At 44.9% G+C, this 18232-nt stretch overlaps 3 protein-coding genes across 3 annotated transcripts; 1 reads left to right on the top strand and 2 right to left on the bottom strand.

Annotated features, from left to right (window-relative positions):
• Positions 1 to 624: 624 nt before the first annotated feature.
• On the bottom strand, positions 625 to 1329 carry FOBCDRAFT_244809 (uncharacterized protein; the record flags this gene model as incomplete). The annotated part of the gene is made up of 2 exons (XM_054707366.2): positions 625 to 1156; positions 1202 to 1329. 2 exons carry the CDS (start codon positions 1327 to 1329, stop codon positions 625 to 627), a joined length of 660 nt encoding a protein of 219 aa, XP_054563341.2.
• Positions 1330 to 5808: 4479 nt separating this feature from the next.
• FOBCDRAFT_207966 (uncharacterized protein) lies at positions 5809 to 6861 on the top strand (the record flags this gene model as incomplete). The annotated part of the gene is made up of 3 exons (XM_059609221.1): positions 5809 to 5996; positions 6052 to 6460; positions 6514 to 6861. 3 exons carry the CDS (start codon positions 5809 to 5811, stop codon positions 6859 to 6861), a joined length of 945 nt encoding a protein of 314 aa, XP_059466093.1.
• Positions 6862 to 12684: 5823 nt separating this feature from the next.
• On the bottom strand, positions 12685 to 14618 carry FOBCDRAFT_244808 (uncharacterized protein; the record flags this gene model as incomplete). The annotated part of the gene is made up of 5 exons (XM_054707363.2): positions 12685 to 12739; positions 12956 to 13253; positions 13306 to 13886; positions 13943 to 14432; positions 14495 to 14618. The coding sequence occupies 5 exons, from the start codon at positions 14616 to 14618 to the stop codon at positions 12685 to 12687; spliced, it is 1548 nt and encodes a 515-aa protein (XP_054563338.2).
• Between the last annotated feature and the right edge of the window lie 3614 nt (positions 14619 to 18232).

The raw sequence follows: 18232 nt of genomic DNA, 5'->3' as shown, positions 1-18232 counted from the left end.
GGCTGCCGGTGCGCAGGATATGTGAAAAGATAATAAATAAGTTTTGCACAGAAATAATAAGATTTCTGCCGGAGCGTAAGCCGGTGCCGCGGAAAACGAAAAAGAAACAGACAACGATGAATAAATTGTTGGTCAGTCTACCAGAGCATGCATATCTATGCTATTGATCACTTGTCAGGCTCGAGATTGATTTACTTGTCAAGGGTATGCCGCTCTAGGGCAATTACTTGATAAAACCGTTAAACAACGGGTTTAGTCACTCATAAGGCTAACTAGGAGACCAATGATGCATCTCCTACTTATAGCTTTTGCCGGGAGCCTAGGTACTATAGAAAGGATATTAGACAGTTCTACTAAACCCCTCCGTGGAGCAGGTGCTCCGGGTGAGGTCTAACATGGCAGGTGTCATATTAGAACGGAAATACCTAAAGTTAAAACCATGTCATAAGGCAGATAAATTATAAGCCAATTATGTCATGTGGTGTGAGAGGGTCATCTCGATAGTAAATTGCAGCTGGTAGGATAATATATCGTCCAGAGTTCGGAACCCTTTTTTTATTATTCCAGAGTCCATTATCGCGGAGGTCAAATTAAGAACTATCTCTACGCCTAGTAAATTTCCAATTAATAACCCTCCATGATGAGCTGCGTCTTTAGTGAGTCCTTGCAGAGAAACCAACCCTTATCCTGCAGGTAGGAGATGAATCTGTCGTGCTTTGTCGAAGCTATCATGCGGCTCTCAGTCTTGAAAGATGCCTCGACGAGGTAGTCGATTTCAGTGCTCCCGCGTTTGCCAATAGGCCAAACCTGGATATAGAGCCGCATCCCCTCCCGCTTGCCAACGGAGCGCTTGGTGCGGACTGGCACAAATATGCGCGACTTTGCCAACATGCTAGTGCCGCAGTTAGTGCCCTGCAAGTTATCGAACTTATCGGGCGCTTCGTCAATTAACATCGCACGAGAGTTTGACTCCCCCGGCAGATCCACCTCGCTGTTCGTAGACTCCGCCACCTTCTTGCGGCTGATAGAGAGCGTCTGCTTCTGATAGCCCCATTCGACTTGTGCCTCGTACTTCACGTCACCGCCCATGATGGCATACCGCTTCTTATACGTCAGCTCCAAACCATCGTCGTTCTCAGTCATGCGGATGCGTGCGCTCTAGCCGGCGGCATAGATGTCCTTGCTGTCTGTGTCGAGAAACTGAATACTCTGCTTAGTGGCGCTTGCTGGCATAGCGAAGGTCGATAGGACGGTGTCCTGGAGCTCCTTATCTAGGCGGAGGACTGCGGTGGGTTTGAGCAGGAGCTTAACCTCGTACTCAGGCATCATATTTGGCGCTACTTGCGTTCAGGGTTCGGCATTGGCAGTCATAGCGAACAGGGGGCGCGGGGAGAGCTGTATGGTATTTGTGCGTTAATGGGCAGGGTTTGAATAAAGTAATAAGGGCGCTGAGCTGTGGTAGATTACAAGATCGGACCAAATACATGCGATGGTGGTGGTTCTTGAACCAAATGCTAGAAATTCTCTTACTGAATATGACTAGGAGAAAGCGCCGGTCTGTCACCATTGCGATTCTTACTTTTAAGCTTTGAGACGTGACAGTAATAATGAAATCAGGATGATTTAGTACAAAGTTTATCTATATTTAGGTTATACAGAGAGGTAAAAAAGTTGATCGTGACATAATACGAATAATTCGAAGACGCCATAGTGGTAGGAGGTTGACGTTGGGTTGTTTACTGGCATTCTCCACTTGGTGGTCAGTTGCAGCGCTGTAATTGTTATTTATATTGCGCAGTAGTGCTGGGTGAAAATATAGTTTATGAAACTTAGTTGTTTCTTATTGAGATGAGAGTTCTTCTCAGGTTTATATCTTTAAATGATTTCATCTAGGACTTTCAGACTGTTAGTCTGAATCCTGAAGGGAAGGGGGATCCCCGGATTTTCCAACAGTAATCCGGAGGCGCCATAGAAATTCCACACCATCCACCATCCTCGTTATTACCTTCTTGCAACTACTGCGAAGGTATATTCGTAGCTACCAATGATTATTCCTGTTACCGCATGGTCTAGTGCAGTGTCCCGCTGCCGCCCGGCGCACGTTGAGAATAACCGACACGTATTGGCATATACTATGCCAAATAACCTTCGAAGGCTCCAGGAATATCATACTGAGATCATATCATTCACTGATGGCGTGATGAACTCAGCTCGGCAGCTGCCAGTTGTACTGAGTCCTGGAACAAGCGCTACCATCCACAACCCCTCTTTCGCCACCACCCCTCTTTCGCCAGGCAAAATAAAAAAAGCTCCACCAAAACTCACCAACTTCACTTACACAGAATTTGACCAAATTGACAGAAATGCGTAAAACCATTCATTTAATGAGTCATAAGTAGGTTTATCTATTGTACTCTGGTTTTTTTTTTACCATCTGCCGCGACTGCCTGGTCGGTTAGTGGGGTATGTTTTCCTCTCTAACTTCAATGACAGAGCCAGCCTCCGATTCTGACTCTTGCTCGCTTAAAGAGACAAATTCCACCCCGACAGGCATATGACGAGTCGCCCCTTCTGGTATGGACTTTTTACTAGCTAGAGTCTCTCTAAGAGTTATAAAATGTTTATTAGGATTCGGCACCGTCTTCCTCTTTTTCCCTCTTTTTAGCCGAGCTAATTCTTCCTCTAGGCTAGTAATCCTTATAGTATATGCTGCTACTATCTGCTGGTAAGCTTTAAAGCCCTTGGCTATTATATTATACTGTCTTTGCATCTTTGGTGTTTTATTTAACCTAAGGTCACGAATTTGACGGCTCGTCTGTGGCATATTATCTAAGCCAAGATACGGCCTTAGTTCAGGAGTCACTCTTAGGCTGCCGTTTGGCCTATCTTGTTAGATTTTAGGGTGTTATAATGCTTTAGCATGTGAAATTAGCCAGTTTCTAGTGACCCTCTAGCCTGATAGTATGTTCTTCTTAGTTATTCTAACTCGGTGAGCCTTAGCGTAGGCCCTAATGAAGTTAACCTTATCTATTAGAATAGAATTAGTTAATAAAGCAAACTTTTCTAACTCTTATTAATATGCAGCCTTTAATATATTAAATACTTTATTATCTAGTAGCTAAAGTCTATAAGAGTAGTATACTAGTAAATAGTAGTAATAAATATTATTTAAAAAGCACATAGCTATCTATTTATCCTTCTATTACTTAGCACTAATCTTTAGGTAGGGAAAATAGAGAATATACTATTATATAGCTTTTATAACTATTTAAAATAATTAGTCTAATATCTAACTTATTGGTAGGTATAGTCTAGGGCAGATAAACTCTCTTAAGCCATTTAATGCTAATATAGTTATTAGTCTACCTATTTAGCAATATTATATAATACTAGTCTACTATTTACTTAAACTCCTTAAGAAACTATTATTTCTATAGTTCTTTTCCCTTAAAGATTATACTAGGAACTAAAATGCAGCTATTAGTAGTAATAGCTTTAATAAATAAAGTCTAATTTCAAGTTTATAGTCCTTTAAGAAAGGCCTTGCGCTTAGGATCTATACTTTTAACAACCAGGCTATCTAGACCTAAACCTAGAGGGTTAATTAGCCAGAATTTAAAAATTAATAAGGAATAAAGGTAAAAGCTTGCTAAAACCAGTTATAATACCGCCTTTATTAATATTAATAGTGTTTTCAGGCTTAATCTAGCTATACTAGCTATCCCAGATATTAAAGTACTAATAAACCGCTCTAGGTATAAAAGAGTTAAACCTCTTAGCTTCTTAATATCTACCTATCTTAGTCTTTAGGTCTATATGGCAATTAATAAACTTAGTTACCTAGTTGTATCCTAAGTCGAGATATTCGCCTTATTATCTTAGCAGGCCTATAATGCAAGCGCGAATTTAACTATAAGACAGAGCATAGCCTAAGGACTCCTGACGGAGAATCTAAAAAGCCAGCCTATCCTCTTGTCTCTTAGATAACCGTTAATGAGGGTGGATCTGTCGATTAGAGTCCTTCGGGGCACTCCCCGTCTATGAGCGGCTTAAGGAGGTGAAAAGCCATTATCAGTAATATCTAATATGGCCTCTGCTATGTCGTCCTCTGTGTATTCCCATCGAAGTCTTGACCTAGGCATTTTCATGTCGTTGTCAAAGATAAAGACCAAAAAACAAGGCAAAGAGCGGTGAGGAATTTGGTGATCAAACTAACGACATTTCCATAGCACAGCACGCATAAATGGCGTACCCCGCATAGCCTTACAAGGTCAGAATCATCACATCCAATCATTTTTATGATCAATAGAGGTAATTTCTTTTGAGTAGCTATGCATTTAGACTGATTTTCGTGTAAGTGAAGTTGATGAGTTTTGGTGGAGCTATTTTTATTTTGCCTGGCGAAAGAGGGGTTGTGGATGGTAACTGACGCGACGCGACCAAGCTTTCTCCAAGCTATATATCCGCTACTATCTCTCAACCCTCAATGATTAGAACATTCGCCACGTCTTAACCCGAGTCTCCTTCCAGCTCAGAGGATAATCTAGAACGCCGAATCCGTAGTCCCAGTCCCAGTCCTAGTGATCAATCATGCCCCTGAAAACGACAGCGGCAGAGCCGACACGCCAGGCTCAGCCCGCCCTTGCTCACGAATAGATCCCCCTCAGCCAATAGCGTTGGAACGAGTGTCGGCCATTACTATGGAGTTGGCGATGGGGATGCGATCGGAAACCTCTTCGCATCTTACCCACAGACTTTTTCGACCATCCCACGGCCCCATGGGTCTCGAGGGCTTCATAAGCCACGGCGGGAGCTTCGTTTTGATCACGAGATACACCTTTCGAATGGCTTCCTTCGTCAAAGAAGACGGCGGCGGCACGTCAGAATCCCTATACCAGGCCCAGAAACCCACCTACTACCTACCTCCTTTCCAACGGAACCAACACAAAACCAATCGTCATCCACAAGGATCGAGTTTCAATCTGCCTTGAAGCTAGTACGAGAAGTGATTGTGACGGATCGGAGGCTTAAACTCGAGCTCGCCCGGTTATATGAATGAGTACGCCAATGGCGAGAGACATGGGGTTACTCGCCACTAGGTTCAGATGCGCTCGAATCGCCTCCTCCCTACTCACCGCCTCGGGAGTCGTCCGCCCAAATACCATCCCCTCAAGAGATCAGATCTTCTCCTTTTCGGACTTCCACGTCTCCTGCCCCAGACCCAATCCCGGACCCACCGATCGCTCCAGGTTCTGGACTGTGTCCAGGATTCACAACCTCCTTTTCTATCCTCTCTGATGCTGTCGCACTGGTTCGCGGAGACAGATTCTACTCAGTGGATTACAACCCCTCGAACCTGACAAGCTTCGGGTGAGCTATCCGACTTTTGTAGAGTTTCACAATTTGCCTTGCACTTATGCTAACCTGAGAATAGTTTCAATGAGGCTAGTTCTGACTATGATGTTGCCGGAGGCGGAGTGATGTATAAGCTCCTGATGAGGGCGTTCCCGGGGTGGTATCGGGCAAACAGCGTGTCCGCTCTGTATCCCTTCACCACTCCAGAAGGAAATAAGGAGATTTTTGGCAAGCTCGGCACCTCGCAGGACCTGGATTTCAACAAACCAGTGTTCGTTGGCCCACCAAAAACGATTAATACGTGGCACGGGGTTGTCAATACGCTGGAGAACCAGTCGCAGTTCCGCGTCCCATGTTAGTTGCCCACCTCCATCTCAACCGCTCCCTTCGGTTTCACGTAATAAAGGCTGATATCATAACAAGGGGGCCCACATACCTTTCAACTCACTCACCATGACTACATGCTCAGCGGAGACAGTCCCGCCAATGCCCGGCAGAGAGTCGTGGTCCAGGACTGCTTGTACAGCCCCGAAAATGGCCTCGAAGAAGTGCGGCGATTCTATGAAGAGACGACTACCAAACTCATTCGTCAGAACAGTCGCAAAGATTGGCAACTCGTACCAAGTGGACGTGGTGAAAGAGTAGGTGAACTATGGCGTATGACCTCCACAATCCACTAACCTCGAAAAGCATCAGAAACCTTGCGCATTCGGCATTCGTCGGTCGCTTCTTTGCTATCCCGCTGAAGAGCAATGGCGGAGGGTCCAACAGTTATACAGAGGAATCGCTGGCCGATGCGCTCGGCCATCTCTTCGGTTACGTCTTCCTCGACTTGGACACAGCAAAGTCATTCAAGAACCGCACCGTGGCGGCCAAGGAAACGAAGCGACTAGGGGAGGTGATGCAGCAGACAGTTGCTGACATTAAATCAAGACATTTTCCCTCACTGAAACAGATTTTTAGCATGCAATCCGCCGATACAACCCTGAGCAGCTATGGCGACCAACTAGTCGAGAGACTACTTGATGGCGGACGAGGTGTCGATGACACTGTCTGGACAATTATCCCCACTGCTGCTGCCGCATCTGCTACTCAGACCCAGGGGGTATGTTTACTTGAGCCTTCTGTAAAAAGGATATTATTTACTGAATGTTATAGTGGGCTCAGATGATTGACCTGTACTTGTCGGACAAGTACTACTCGCACTGGCCTGAGATCAAGGAGCTCGCACTGTCTGACGAGCCGGAGGCCTTCGAGAAGCTCAAGAAGTACGCTCTAGAAGGGTATGGTTCTCACCACTCACACCGTCTAAGAGGTCCCATCCTGATCAAGAGGAACAGATTCCGTTTATCCACACCAGCTTTCGGCTTGATTCGCGTCACAGGTGCTGACAAAATAGACGTGCAAGACGGCCCCGATGTCGTGTCTGTCAAAAGCGGAGACACAGTATTCACCAATTTTATCACTGCCGGTCTTGATCCTTCCAAGTTCCCTGATCCGTACTAAATCAAACTAGACCGGCCCGATAATCTCTACATCCACCATGGCTGGGGTCCCCATGCCTGTCTCGGGCGAGCCATCGTCACTGTTGCGGGGGCTAGCATGCTCCGCACATGTGCCCGACTGAACAACTTTAGACGGGTACCTGGACATGCTGGTGAGATGAAGAGCAAGACGGTGAACGGGGCATTCAAAGTATTCTTGTCTGAAGACGGCAGCCAGTGGGGACCTTTCCCAACTAGTGAGTATAAAATTATGTTAAATAAACACTAAGCGACTCGTTTAATACTAAGATATCAACAGATAAGAAGGTGATTTTCGAGCATACTGCTCGGACAGTTTGAGCCACATGTTGAGCATAGGGCCTTCGATATAGCGGTGTTGGTTTGGGGTGTCAAACATGTGCAGCTCGAGGAACAAATCTGTCCTACTGGTTGTTTAACCCGTCTTCTTCGCCGTAAGGAGAAGATCCAATACTAAGGTAAAATCATCCAGCGCCCTCCTCCTCTGGACTTAATCAAGTTGCTAGAGCTTAGCCACGGAGCGCTTCATATGTTGCGAGGAAGCAGTCTCTGCGTACTATCATTGAGAATGGGATGGCGGCAGTTAACTTATCCGATCGAGTTTGCCAGGTAACTCCAAGGGCAATGGTATTCTTTCGCAAATCTTATCACGAACTGCTTGGATTCGACAATTTAGCGCAGCAGGAGGACGAGAAAAAGGCATGTGCTCGCATGCTTGCCAGACTGGCAGCCAACATAGCAAAGGCGACTGGAGACTGGGGGCTTATCGCACGGAGTTGGGAAGGTGCCCTATAACTCCCAGTTAGAGATGATGGACTGGAGGGGAATTAGTGAGACTCTGTGATTCACCTGGTTCTTTGAATTGAATCCTTATTGTGTCAAATGAGCAAGTGTGCAAGTTATTCTTTGCATAGATTTGAACGCAATGACAGCTAGGATAAAACCACACGTCCACTAAATTAAACGAGGGGCACTGCTTGACAACACCGTTTCAATCATAGTGCGCCTTCTAACCACACAAAACGTCATTCTTTATCGTGTAAAGAAAACTCCCAACGCGATCAACACAGCCCCAGCACTGCATCCTAAGGACGCCCAACCGAAAAATTGGGTATTCCCAGCAGCAATTACATATCCAAAAGAAAGGACCTACTGTACGCAGTCGTGGCGGTAATTCGATGAATGACAACAAAAAGTGCCGAAATTGGTCTGTGCACGTCGCTGGGTTATCCGGGCAGCTAATAGGCGGACGGGTACCCGTCCCAATTGCCATATTCAGTCTAGCCCTCTCCGCTATCGGATTGCCTCCCGCTGTGCAATTCCACTATCTCGAGTGGTTTTACTTGAAGTCCCATTAACCTGCTATGTTTTTTTCAAAGCAAGTCGATGACTTTAATTTGATCAGCCTTGATGTATTCAAGTGATACATCCACTCTAATAAACTCTACTAGAACTACGGCTGAACTACAATACAACTTTCTTCCTGTTCCGCGGCAGAATACAAGGCTTGTTGTTCATCGATATCCCGCTGAGCCATCTCCCAAAGCTCGCCCATGCCTCTTCTGCTTGTAAACAGTCGTCCGTTCTCGGTCTCCTCAGCTACTCGTGCTTCCATGCGATCAGTCTCTGCTTTGTCCCAGTCTAAGTAAGCCATCATCCCTTCTTTAGTCTACTCTCTCAGACCCGTCGAGGTTTTGCAGTACCTCCCCACCTGCTTATAATCAAGGCACCAGCTGTAGCTTGCTTTTGGGTATCCTAAAGGCAAGCCCATTGCTTTTCGATACTGGCGATTACCAAGCCAGGTTCCCGGGGGTTGAGCCTTATACCAGTCCTCTCTTGACTTGACGTATCTCTGGTGGATGGCTCGTGGATCGTCATACCTTAGATGTGTAGTTGGGTCTGAAGCTGGGTCTCCCGAAGTTAACTGTGAAGACACCGGCGGTGTATACATAGATGGTGCAGGTGATAGATGCCGAGGTTCTGGAGTCGTTATGTGTCGGTCCACCTGCTCTGTTTCGATGGTCAACTGGCATGGCAGATCTTGACAAGTTAATTCAGGCTCAAACTCGAAATTTTCCAAAGTCGTGATTGGTTGCCACTGTATTTCGTCGAGCGTTTCCATCGCTGGTGGCCTTGGCTCCTCCGGGACCGCAAAGGGTATCCACTGAAAGTTTTCTGAACACGTCTGCGGCTGGTCTGAAGATACGACTGGCAATGCTCTTAGTTCTGAGTATCGTATTGGACACTCCTTCGAGTTCCTTGTGTGACCTAGTATATGACATTTGCTGCACAAAGGAGGGTTTCGTATCGGCCTTGCGTTTTCGATGACTTCAAAACCACTAAGTTCTCTTCTCACACTAGATAACGGCAAAGACGAACTCGCAGCCACTGGATCGACTCGCTGGCGGGGTTCTAAGAGGGGTCACCGATTATCTTTCCGAGTCAAGTGCCAGTGCGGATGGAAATCTTCGAGTTGTAGTGCCTGGTCTCGAACTAATAAACCCTTCAGCTTGTGAGCACAGGGTAGCCCTTGTGATCGTGAGAAAGAACCAGTACAGGCTGACATGGGAGCAGAGTCTTCATGCAATAAAAGCTTTCGTTGCTGCTCAACTTTTCGCAAAGCTTCATGAGACACCTAACTACGTACTGCACCATAGAGGGTACTGGAGAGTTCAATAGGGGTCCTGATCTTCTGCTTGGCTTGGTTCGACTTCAGCTCCGCCAGTTGATTCAGTAGTGCATGTTTGATCGATCGCCAAGCTTCGAACAGATCCAATGTAGATACTTTGAGGTGGCTCTTAAGCAGCCAGTGTATGCCTTCAACCCTTGAAGTAACGACGTTGTCAAAGTGGGGGTGTTGATTGACCCACGTCTTCACCAGCTTCTCTTTGTATTGGTTAAGCCAGTTTGTCTTGATATATCTGACTTCTTCGATATAGTCCGGGAGATATTTCTTCTCAAACTCCGACACTCGTTCGTGGAAAGTTTGTTCATTCGGTGACTTGATGATCGAATGCCAATGGCCCTAAAACTCATTCCAAGCCTGTATTCCCGGGTTGTCCCCTTGAGTCTGGCGCGTAAATCTTGGCTGACAGTAGCGGAGAACTGCCTTGTTAGCATGCCAGAGACATAGCAGCGGCCTTGACGATGGGAAGCAAGTATCGACAGCATTCATACATGCTAAGCAGCGATCAGTCAAGATGACAGAGGGATGCCTAATCCTGTGGTTTTCGCACAACGATCGGAATCGATCTAACGCCCAAAAATAGTCTTCTTCACATTCCCCACTCAGGAAAGCGAACGCGACACAGAACGAACGTTGACAAGAGTCGACACCGATCAAGTCCAAAAGTGGCATGCCGTATTTGTTGGTTTTATAGGTACAGTCTAAGATTAAGACATCCGGATATGCCTGTAGGTATGCCACTGACTCGGGATGCGCAAATAGAACAGCTTTGACTTGACCGTCGGGGCCGGTTTGAAATTGACTCCAAAATCCTTCTCTAAACAGCTGATCAGCAAGTGCGTTAATGCTGCTTTGTCCTTGACACACTTCTCGTCTAGCATCTGCAATACGATTGTAGATGTCCTGTTGTGTTGCTATCGTGTCGGTGTTCTGCCGCATGTACGTTCTAATTTCTTTAGGGGCTATCCCAGCGTTGGCAAGGCCAGTCAGCTGAGATAGGTGCTCCTTGGATATTGTTCGAAGTACTGGGTGGGCAGTGGTATCTTGGCTTGGTTCATGGTTATGTAGTGAGAATCGGCTGTCAGAACGGTGCCGCAGAGTCCAGGTACTTCTATTATTATATTCCTTCGCCAGTACAGAGAACTCGCAGCCTGTTGTTTGAGTTGTCGTCTTACGTTGGCGTTCTCTGGAAACGATTGGATGGTTACGGCGACGATCACACATGTACGTGATCGTCCTCCTGCCGGTTTTCTCCTTGGTTGACCTTCCAGTTATGAACGCATAGCCCCTGGTCGCTGCCCAGGCGTTGATTGCATCGAATAGCGCCTCCCGTGACTCATACTCGCCTTCAGGAGGGAGACAGTCACCAGGAAACGGTGTCGGACTTTGAGATTGGTTAACGTTCATAGCGAAGCAGTCGTCGTTAGCCCGTAATCTCGACACGATTAGCAGCGAGTGCAGTAGAACGCGACATTCGAGATGGCGCGAGAGGGAGACCGATAGCGGAGTGAGCTATACCAGATATGGTAATTGGGACGGGATCCGTCCCATTTTAGAAGGACGGGTATCCGTCCGCCTATTGACCGCCATGGATAACCAAGCAACGTGCACGGGCCAATTTCATTGTATCTCGTCATGTTACAAGGATAAGAGCATGTGCACGGACAGGACTGCTGTTGTGCACGGGCCGGTTTTGTTGTATCCTGTCATGTTACCGCCACGACTGCGTACAGTAGAGCTTGATTGTGTTGAACAGGTGCTGGGGCCTCACGTGCAAGCAGGGATACTTTAAGATTACAGCCGAAATGGTAAAACCTCTAAGGGGTAGATTTCAACAGAACACAACATGAATACACACCAATTCACATCAATGAACCGAATACACGTAATGTCTGACAGATTGCTGCTTCCTTCCTCCTAATCGACGCAACCGAAATTACTACATGCTGTAAAGTTTAAGAGCGCCGTCGTCTACATGGTTGGCACGGGCCTTCGTGGAAGAAACGCGGCGCATTTCGCGTTCTCGGTTTACAGGCCCAAATGGAAATGCGGCGCATTTCCAGAGGGGAAATTCGGGGTAAGGAAATGGAGATTCTGATTGGTGCAGAAGTGGAAATGCGGCGCATTTCTGGTCTACATGCTTGATTAGGGGTTCCGGAGCTGTCGTCTGGCGCGTTTAGCAATGACATCTTGCCTTGCTTTCGCCTCTGGTGTATCGTACTTTCGAGGTCGCCCGCGCTTCCTGGGTGCCTCGGACATAGCGATCAAAACGCGGTATTACGGTGATTGACTTAGCCTGTCTTGAGGTTCCTACAGTTTGATGAGATGAGCCTGCCCCTGAGTTGACCGCGAAATCCTGATTAGGCTAGTGCTTGACCGCGAAAATCAGATGGAGTTAGTGTGTGACCGCTAAATTGTGGTTGGTCAGATTATCAAGCACTAAGATCGAGATAGGCTAGCGTCACGACCGCGAAACTCAAAACGGCAATTTTAACTGACCCGATGGCTTTGTGCACAAGGCATATCACGGGGTGTAGAATAATTAGTTATATTTATAATAGTTTCTTAAGGTAAAAAGTATTTAATTACAATTTTAAGTTAGAATTTTATAGGCTTATTAGTTTTTATAGAGATTATATTACTTATTATAAGTAAACTGGAGTTTATTAGTTACCTTAAATTGATTTTATTAGCTGCCTTATATTATATTAGTGTCCTTTTATTTTCTATTAAGATTAGTTCATCAGTTGCTAAATGACGTGGGGGATATTATTAGGGGGGATTTTGTTGTAGTTGTTTGACATTTTAGAGACTTAATTTATTTTCAGATTAAAAGATTATGGCTGGCTTATTGTCAAAGAACAGTGTACGTGGCGGAGTTTAAGAAGATGTTCAACGTGCACTTAACAGGGCGTGCCTGTCTTGCTGATAAATATGACCTCATTTTTGTATCCTCGGCCTAATAGGGCATCTCAGGCGGAGAAACACCCCGCAAAGAAGGTTGCATTGAAACAACAACGCCAAGACTTATAACGTTATTCATAGGTAAAATCATTAATTTTACACAAGTTCCGGTCATTAATTGCCAAATCATCATTAAATAATGATGGTTCGGCCTTCTTACTCTGCAGCATAATAAAATTTCCATTGAACCGAGATAGCCTCCAACAAGAGACTACAAGAGATTATTATTAGCAATATTGTGTAGCATAAGTAAAAAGAATGTACACCTAGAATTTCTTATGCTGATATATATCACTCATTGCGTAATTGCCCTCCCTCTGCCAAAGCAAGATAATGGAAGACATATGCCGCTATCAGATGATTGCTTCTTTCAAGTGAAGAGTAAAAGTAGAGAGCAGTGGTGGCGTTCCTATGTTAGTTCGCACACAAGTAGCTGAAGACAAAAATACCCCCTGCAACTAAAAGGCAAGCCCCATAACCAGCAAAGAACTGAGCCTTCTCGCTGAACTGGTAAACCTCTGCACCGACGAGGGCACCGATATCTCCGTTGTGAGTTGACATCTTGAGCGAAATTGTCGAAACCACCACATCTTGTAGGTATTTCTCGATATTTGCTGTCGATATATTGAAGCGAGCGTTGTATCTATCAGCCAGTCCAATGTAAGGACTGCCCAGTACCTGTGATGCATTGCCTTGGAAGAAGATCACCCCCGGGCCGTCTGCACCTAGATGATGTCAGCTTTGGAGAGTAGCTCAGCAGCAAAGCAATATACTCACTCATTTTAACCTCGCCTTGCAAGGCATGCACAGCAGCGCGACTAATGGCAAATGCCTGCGCATTCGTAAAGTTAGTTTTTATCGTGTCATTGGCAATACGCGGCTCATTTATTGAGCCGCCATAGAAGAAATAATAATAGAATTGTGTTTGGATCCAAGCTTTATCAGACCATATTTCCCTTTCATTTTCAATGTCCACATTGATAGATTGAGAAGAGTCCAGTGAGTTCTTGATGTGAAGATTGTACGTCGCTAACGTCATAGAACAGTCGAGGGTTTTGAGGCCCTCCGGTTTGCAAATTCCTGGCCTAAGGCTTGTGTACCAGCTCATCTTGAAGGAATTGTTCGTGCGACTATAGAGTTCGTCGGAGCTGCGGCCTATCTCATCATCGGCTCTGTAGATGATAGAGCAGTCATCCATGAAAGCATTGCGGCGACCACGCTCTTTGCAGTTAAACCGAGGGCCTTCGATAGATATGTCGTAGACACATGAGGCACCGCAGGGTGAGTCAAGTTTGACAGGACCTCCAGATGACAGAACCTGGGCTGCCAAAGCATTAAGACTCGGTCGAAGCTGGTTCCTATGGTACACTTAGTAGAGGCCAAATATGTTTTTAACTAGGCGTAGATAACTCACATGTAACTGAGGTCCCCATTCATCTCAAAAAGCGACTTTTTCACAAAGTCCTGGAGGGTCCCGTTTCCGTAATCGCTGATATTCATTGTTGCAACGCCGCTCATGGTCGTATTCACAGAATTTTCAAATTTGACGATGAGAGCACCGGGAGGAAACACAGCGGCAAATGGGATCCCAGCGCAGAGAAATCCGACCAGCCAGAGCCTCTTGATACGAAACAATCGCAGGAAAATGCTGCGACGAAACAGGTTCCATGGGCTGGAAGCAAGGGTATCTAGCTTAGTCTCCTGACCATCCACCGGTTTCTGTCCAAGAAAGTTGCCCAGGATCCGGTTATACGCCAACCCAAGGCCACCAAGGAGAGAGACTTCCACGAAGATTGCTAGTATGTTGGCCAAGGCAGTTGAGAGACCCTGACCAATTGTTTCATCAACGGGTTTGTTGTTTAGAACTGCGAAAAAGCCAGCATGGATGCCTATGAAGCACATAGCTGTGATAAGGACAGAGACTTTCAGCGGGTGATCAAGAATTCAATGGAGAGGTAGTACCTACCGACAGAATAGAAGATACAGATTGATCTAGTGGCTGAAGAATTCTTCTTGTTGATGTATGGGGCAGTCACTTGATGAGGACCGGAGTCGGGACCGCCATTTCGTATCTGAGCATAATCTGCCATTGAGAAAACAAGCTGCTGTTATACTTGAGCTGTTGTGAAGAGGTGAAATGGATAGGTTGTCAAAGGTTGTACTACGTACTGTTTTCAAGAATGAGACCGAGAAAGAGAAAGTTTAAAGGCTTCAGCAGAAGGGGTTGAAAATACTTGTGCCGGTGAGAATGGGGGACTGGTGCCTCATTGAAGACGCCAGGCCCAACCAGCAACGCCTCCAATTGCAACTTTCCTGGCGCTTATTTTCTCCTCGCGATTGGTAGACTGATTTCTTCTAGGATGCACAAGGTGAGACAATACAAGACAAAGAGCCATCTCACTGGCGGCTATGGATGCCAAGAGTGCGGCTGAATCTGACCCGCAGCAGGGAGATGTGTTTGCCTGGAGCCTGATTTTTGACGAATCGTTCTAGGGATCAATTTTGCGGAAAACAATACCTGTTGTCTGCAGGGATGCCTACTCTTCTATTCCTAATTGTCGTGTACCCTTAATTGTCGCCCACCCCTGTCCACTTCTCAATTGACTGTCTATCCCCGGTTTATTCCCATGTAACCCATACCACAGCAACTTGTTTGTCCCATTTCGATCTGCGCGCGCGTCACAAACGCGTGTGATCGCGTACTTTATTTGTTATACATTATCCACCTTGTCTAAAGTCTTGATTGAAGGTTTGTTTCATAGACAAAAATATCATATATGTCAAAAAGTATTTAATTGGGTAATATGAAGGGGGCCAAGCTAGTTAGGTCAGATTATTGCAATAGATTAAATGCTGGCAGTTTTTATTTATTCGCGAGAAGTTCCTAGATTCTGAAGGTGGGTCTACATGGAACTCTAGATAGGAAAGAAATAACGTAGTTGTTAAACTTGGCATACAATGCTTTGTTATTTATACTTCTTAGCAGGGGAAAGCCGGCGAGGCTGGGTGGGTTTTGTTTAGTGTATCAGCCCTCGAAAAGATAGAACCGCATACCAGATGTCTCAACGACGAGATAAAACGTTGTAAGTTCTATGAGGTGTATTCTCTCGGGTGGAATAAATCCACTTGTTGATTTTATTCAGTCATTTATTAAATAAACGCTACATATCATATGATGACTTACGGTCATTCTCTAACAACGTTTCGCTTGCTAACCTAATACAGTCTGCAACATGAAAACACAGAGCTGATTACTTAGCAAGAGCTGTGATTTCTTGCAAAATGCATGCCTGGTCGATTTCGTCTCTCCGTCGTCCAAATTCGTCGCTGAACTTCCTAATGAGATTCATGGCTTTGATGTCCTGCAAAGTTGGCAAGCAAACCGGTGGCTCAAAGATGAGTTTCTGGACACAGCAGGGAACGGGTATATCAAGGCACAGCATTATGCTATTAAGACCATAAAGTCGCCTATAACGCTATAATTTGAGATGAAAGCTATAAGATTGATAGTCTAAGTAAACTCTCAGCACTGCCTCTTTTCAGATTGCAATTAAGAATCAGTGAATGAATGAAGTTCATTTATCTGATAAGCTATCACTTAAGCCTTAAGTTAATAAATTAAAAGACTTTATTGTTGTGCAGATGATGTTAGTCTAAGAGCCTGATTTAAGACTCAGGCGCCCAGGCATCTATGCAGCATGGCTTACCTAAGGCCTCCTGGATGATACCTTATATAATTAAAAACTGCATTTTGTAACAGTCGTGCATAACCAGTACGCCACGGGAGAGAATGTTAGGGTATAATCGCTATTATAGTAATTATAGTGGTGTTTAAAGTTACTTATACAAGCCTGCAGCGGACCAAGCTGTAAGAAGGACTCTTTGCAGCCGTTTTTGGGTCCGTTGTGGGCCCTGTCGGAGGCTTGAAAGAGGCCAGCCTGACCGGCTGCAGCCATAACAGACCTTTCGCTGGGGTGAACAAGGCAGACTTCAACACATGTTAGTCCGGGCACAGGGGGTCAATGGTGGGCAACTGGCCACATAGCTGATGCACATGGCCATTATGTGTGCAGCTTAAGATAAGGGTAGTCACATTATAATTCATTAAAATACAATTTTTAGTTACTTTACTGCATTAAGCATGAATGAAAATAGAATCAGCTATATATTTTTAACCTCTATAGATAATAAACAGGTTATGGCTGCTAAAATTACTGTAGTGATCTCTGAATTATGCTGTATAACTCTTAAAAGATATTAAATCTGTATTTAATTAAGTGCTGAGTAAGGTAAGATAGTGAGATATATAGGATTAAAAGAGGTAATAAGTTTAATTAAAGAGATATACTACTTAATATCTATTAATTGTAATAAGACAGAGCGCTAAGAGACTAAATAAGCAGTTAGCCTATATTATTTCTTAGCTTAATGTTTAATTCTTTATAACTAAAGTGGCCTGCCCTAATAAAAATCATTTAGTAATGAAGTGATAGGTTTTGAATTTTAGGTTTGTAGGGGCTGATTTAAACTAGGCATAATTAGGAATTAGTGATGTAAATAGATAGACTGAGTGGTGAAAGTAAGAGTAGCGTGTCTGCGTTTACTATAAATACTTAAGTAAATAAATGTTATTTTATATTTTATTTTACTCAATTGATAGGGACGCATCAAGAATTGATAGGGGCGCATCGTCCTTATGGACGCTCCAGCTTTGCAGCCTCTGATTCGTCAGTCACTTTTTTGTTAGTGCAGGCAGGATTCTGCCGACGCTCCCGAAGTACCCGACCTTAGCTCTCTTTAATCTAAATGAGCAGATGATCGAACATCAGTCTCTCAACCATCAATCATTAGGTCTCTCGTCATGCTCCAATCGGAGTCACCTCCTAGCTCAGAGAGCGATTCAAGACGTCACGCTCGAAGCCCCAGTCCTAACTGCGAATCACGTTCTCGAAAACGACACCGGCATCAGGCACGCCGCCGGTCGGCTGTTCTCAGAGAGGGGAGAATAACAGGAGTACGTGCTAATGGGCGGAAGACGTAACCGAGTATTCGGAGATATAGAAGTCAATGGGAGCTGCGGAACAGCGACGAAGAGATTCTTTATTGCTGTAAGAGAAAAAGTAGATAGTTGCTCTAAACGGAATGATTCTAATTCTGTGGAGTAAATCATTCCTAGCATATTAGCATATTTGCGCAATCCATTCTTAGAGAATATTAACGATATAGTTGCTTCTGGACTAGGAAGTACTATTGGAATAATTGGGAGCTTCCCCCTGACTTCAGGATCACACTTCAAAGTCCTAGATGGTATCCATAGGATATAAACCCCTAGAGAGATCTCACCGTGTTAATAAGAATAATCGCCTTAATTTTACTAAGCACACCCAGCATCTCTGCGTAATTCAACAACAAGATCTACGGTTGTTAAGGGAGCTGGCTTCACCGCCTTCATGGTGAAGTATTTATGGGTCTTGAAAAGTTGGGCCAATCGGATGTTATAAACGCTGGAGCGTCCGTAAGGACGATGCGCCCCTATCAATTCTTGATGCGTCCCTATCAATTGCCTTATTTTAAATATAAATAAATTATAAAAGCTATAATATAACTATTTATTAATATTAAATAAAATTATAATATAAAGAATATTATATTTATTAATTATAAAGACTACAATATTACCCGTTGGCTCATGCCGCGAGGCGGG

Source organism: Fusarium oxysporum, chromosome XI (assembly GCF_013085055.1).
Source record: "Fusarium oxysporum Fo47 chromosome XI, complete sequence".
Taxonomy (NCBI): domain Eukaryota; kingdom Fungi; phylum Ascomycota; class Sordariomycetes; order Hypocreales; family Nectriaceae; genus Fusarium; species Fusarium oxysporum.
This window is presented reverse-complemented; position numbering and strand designations above follow the sequence as displayed.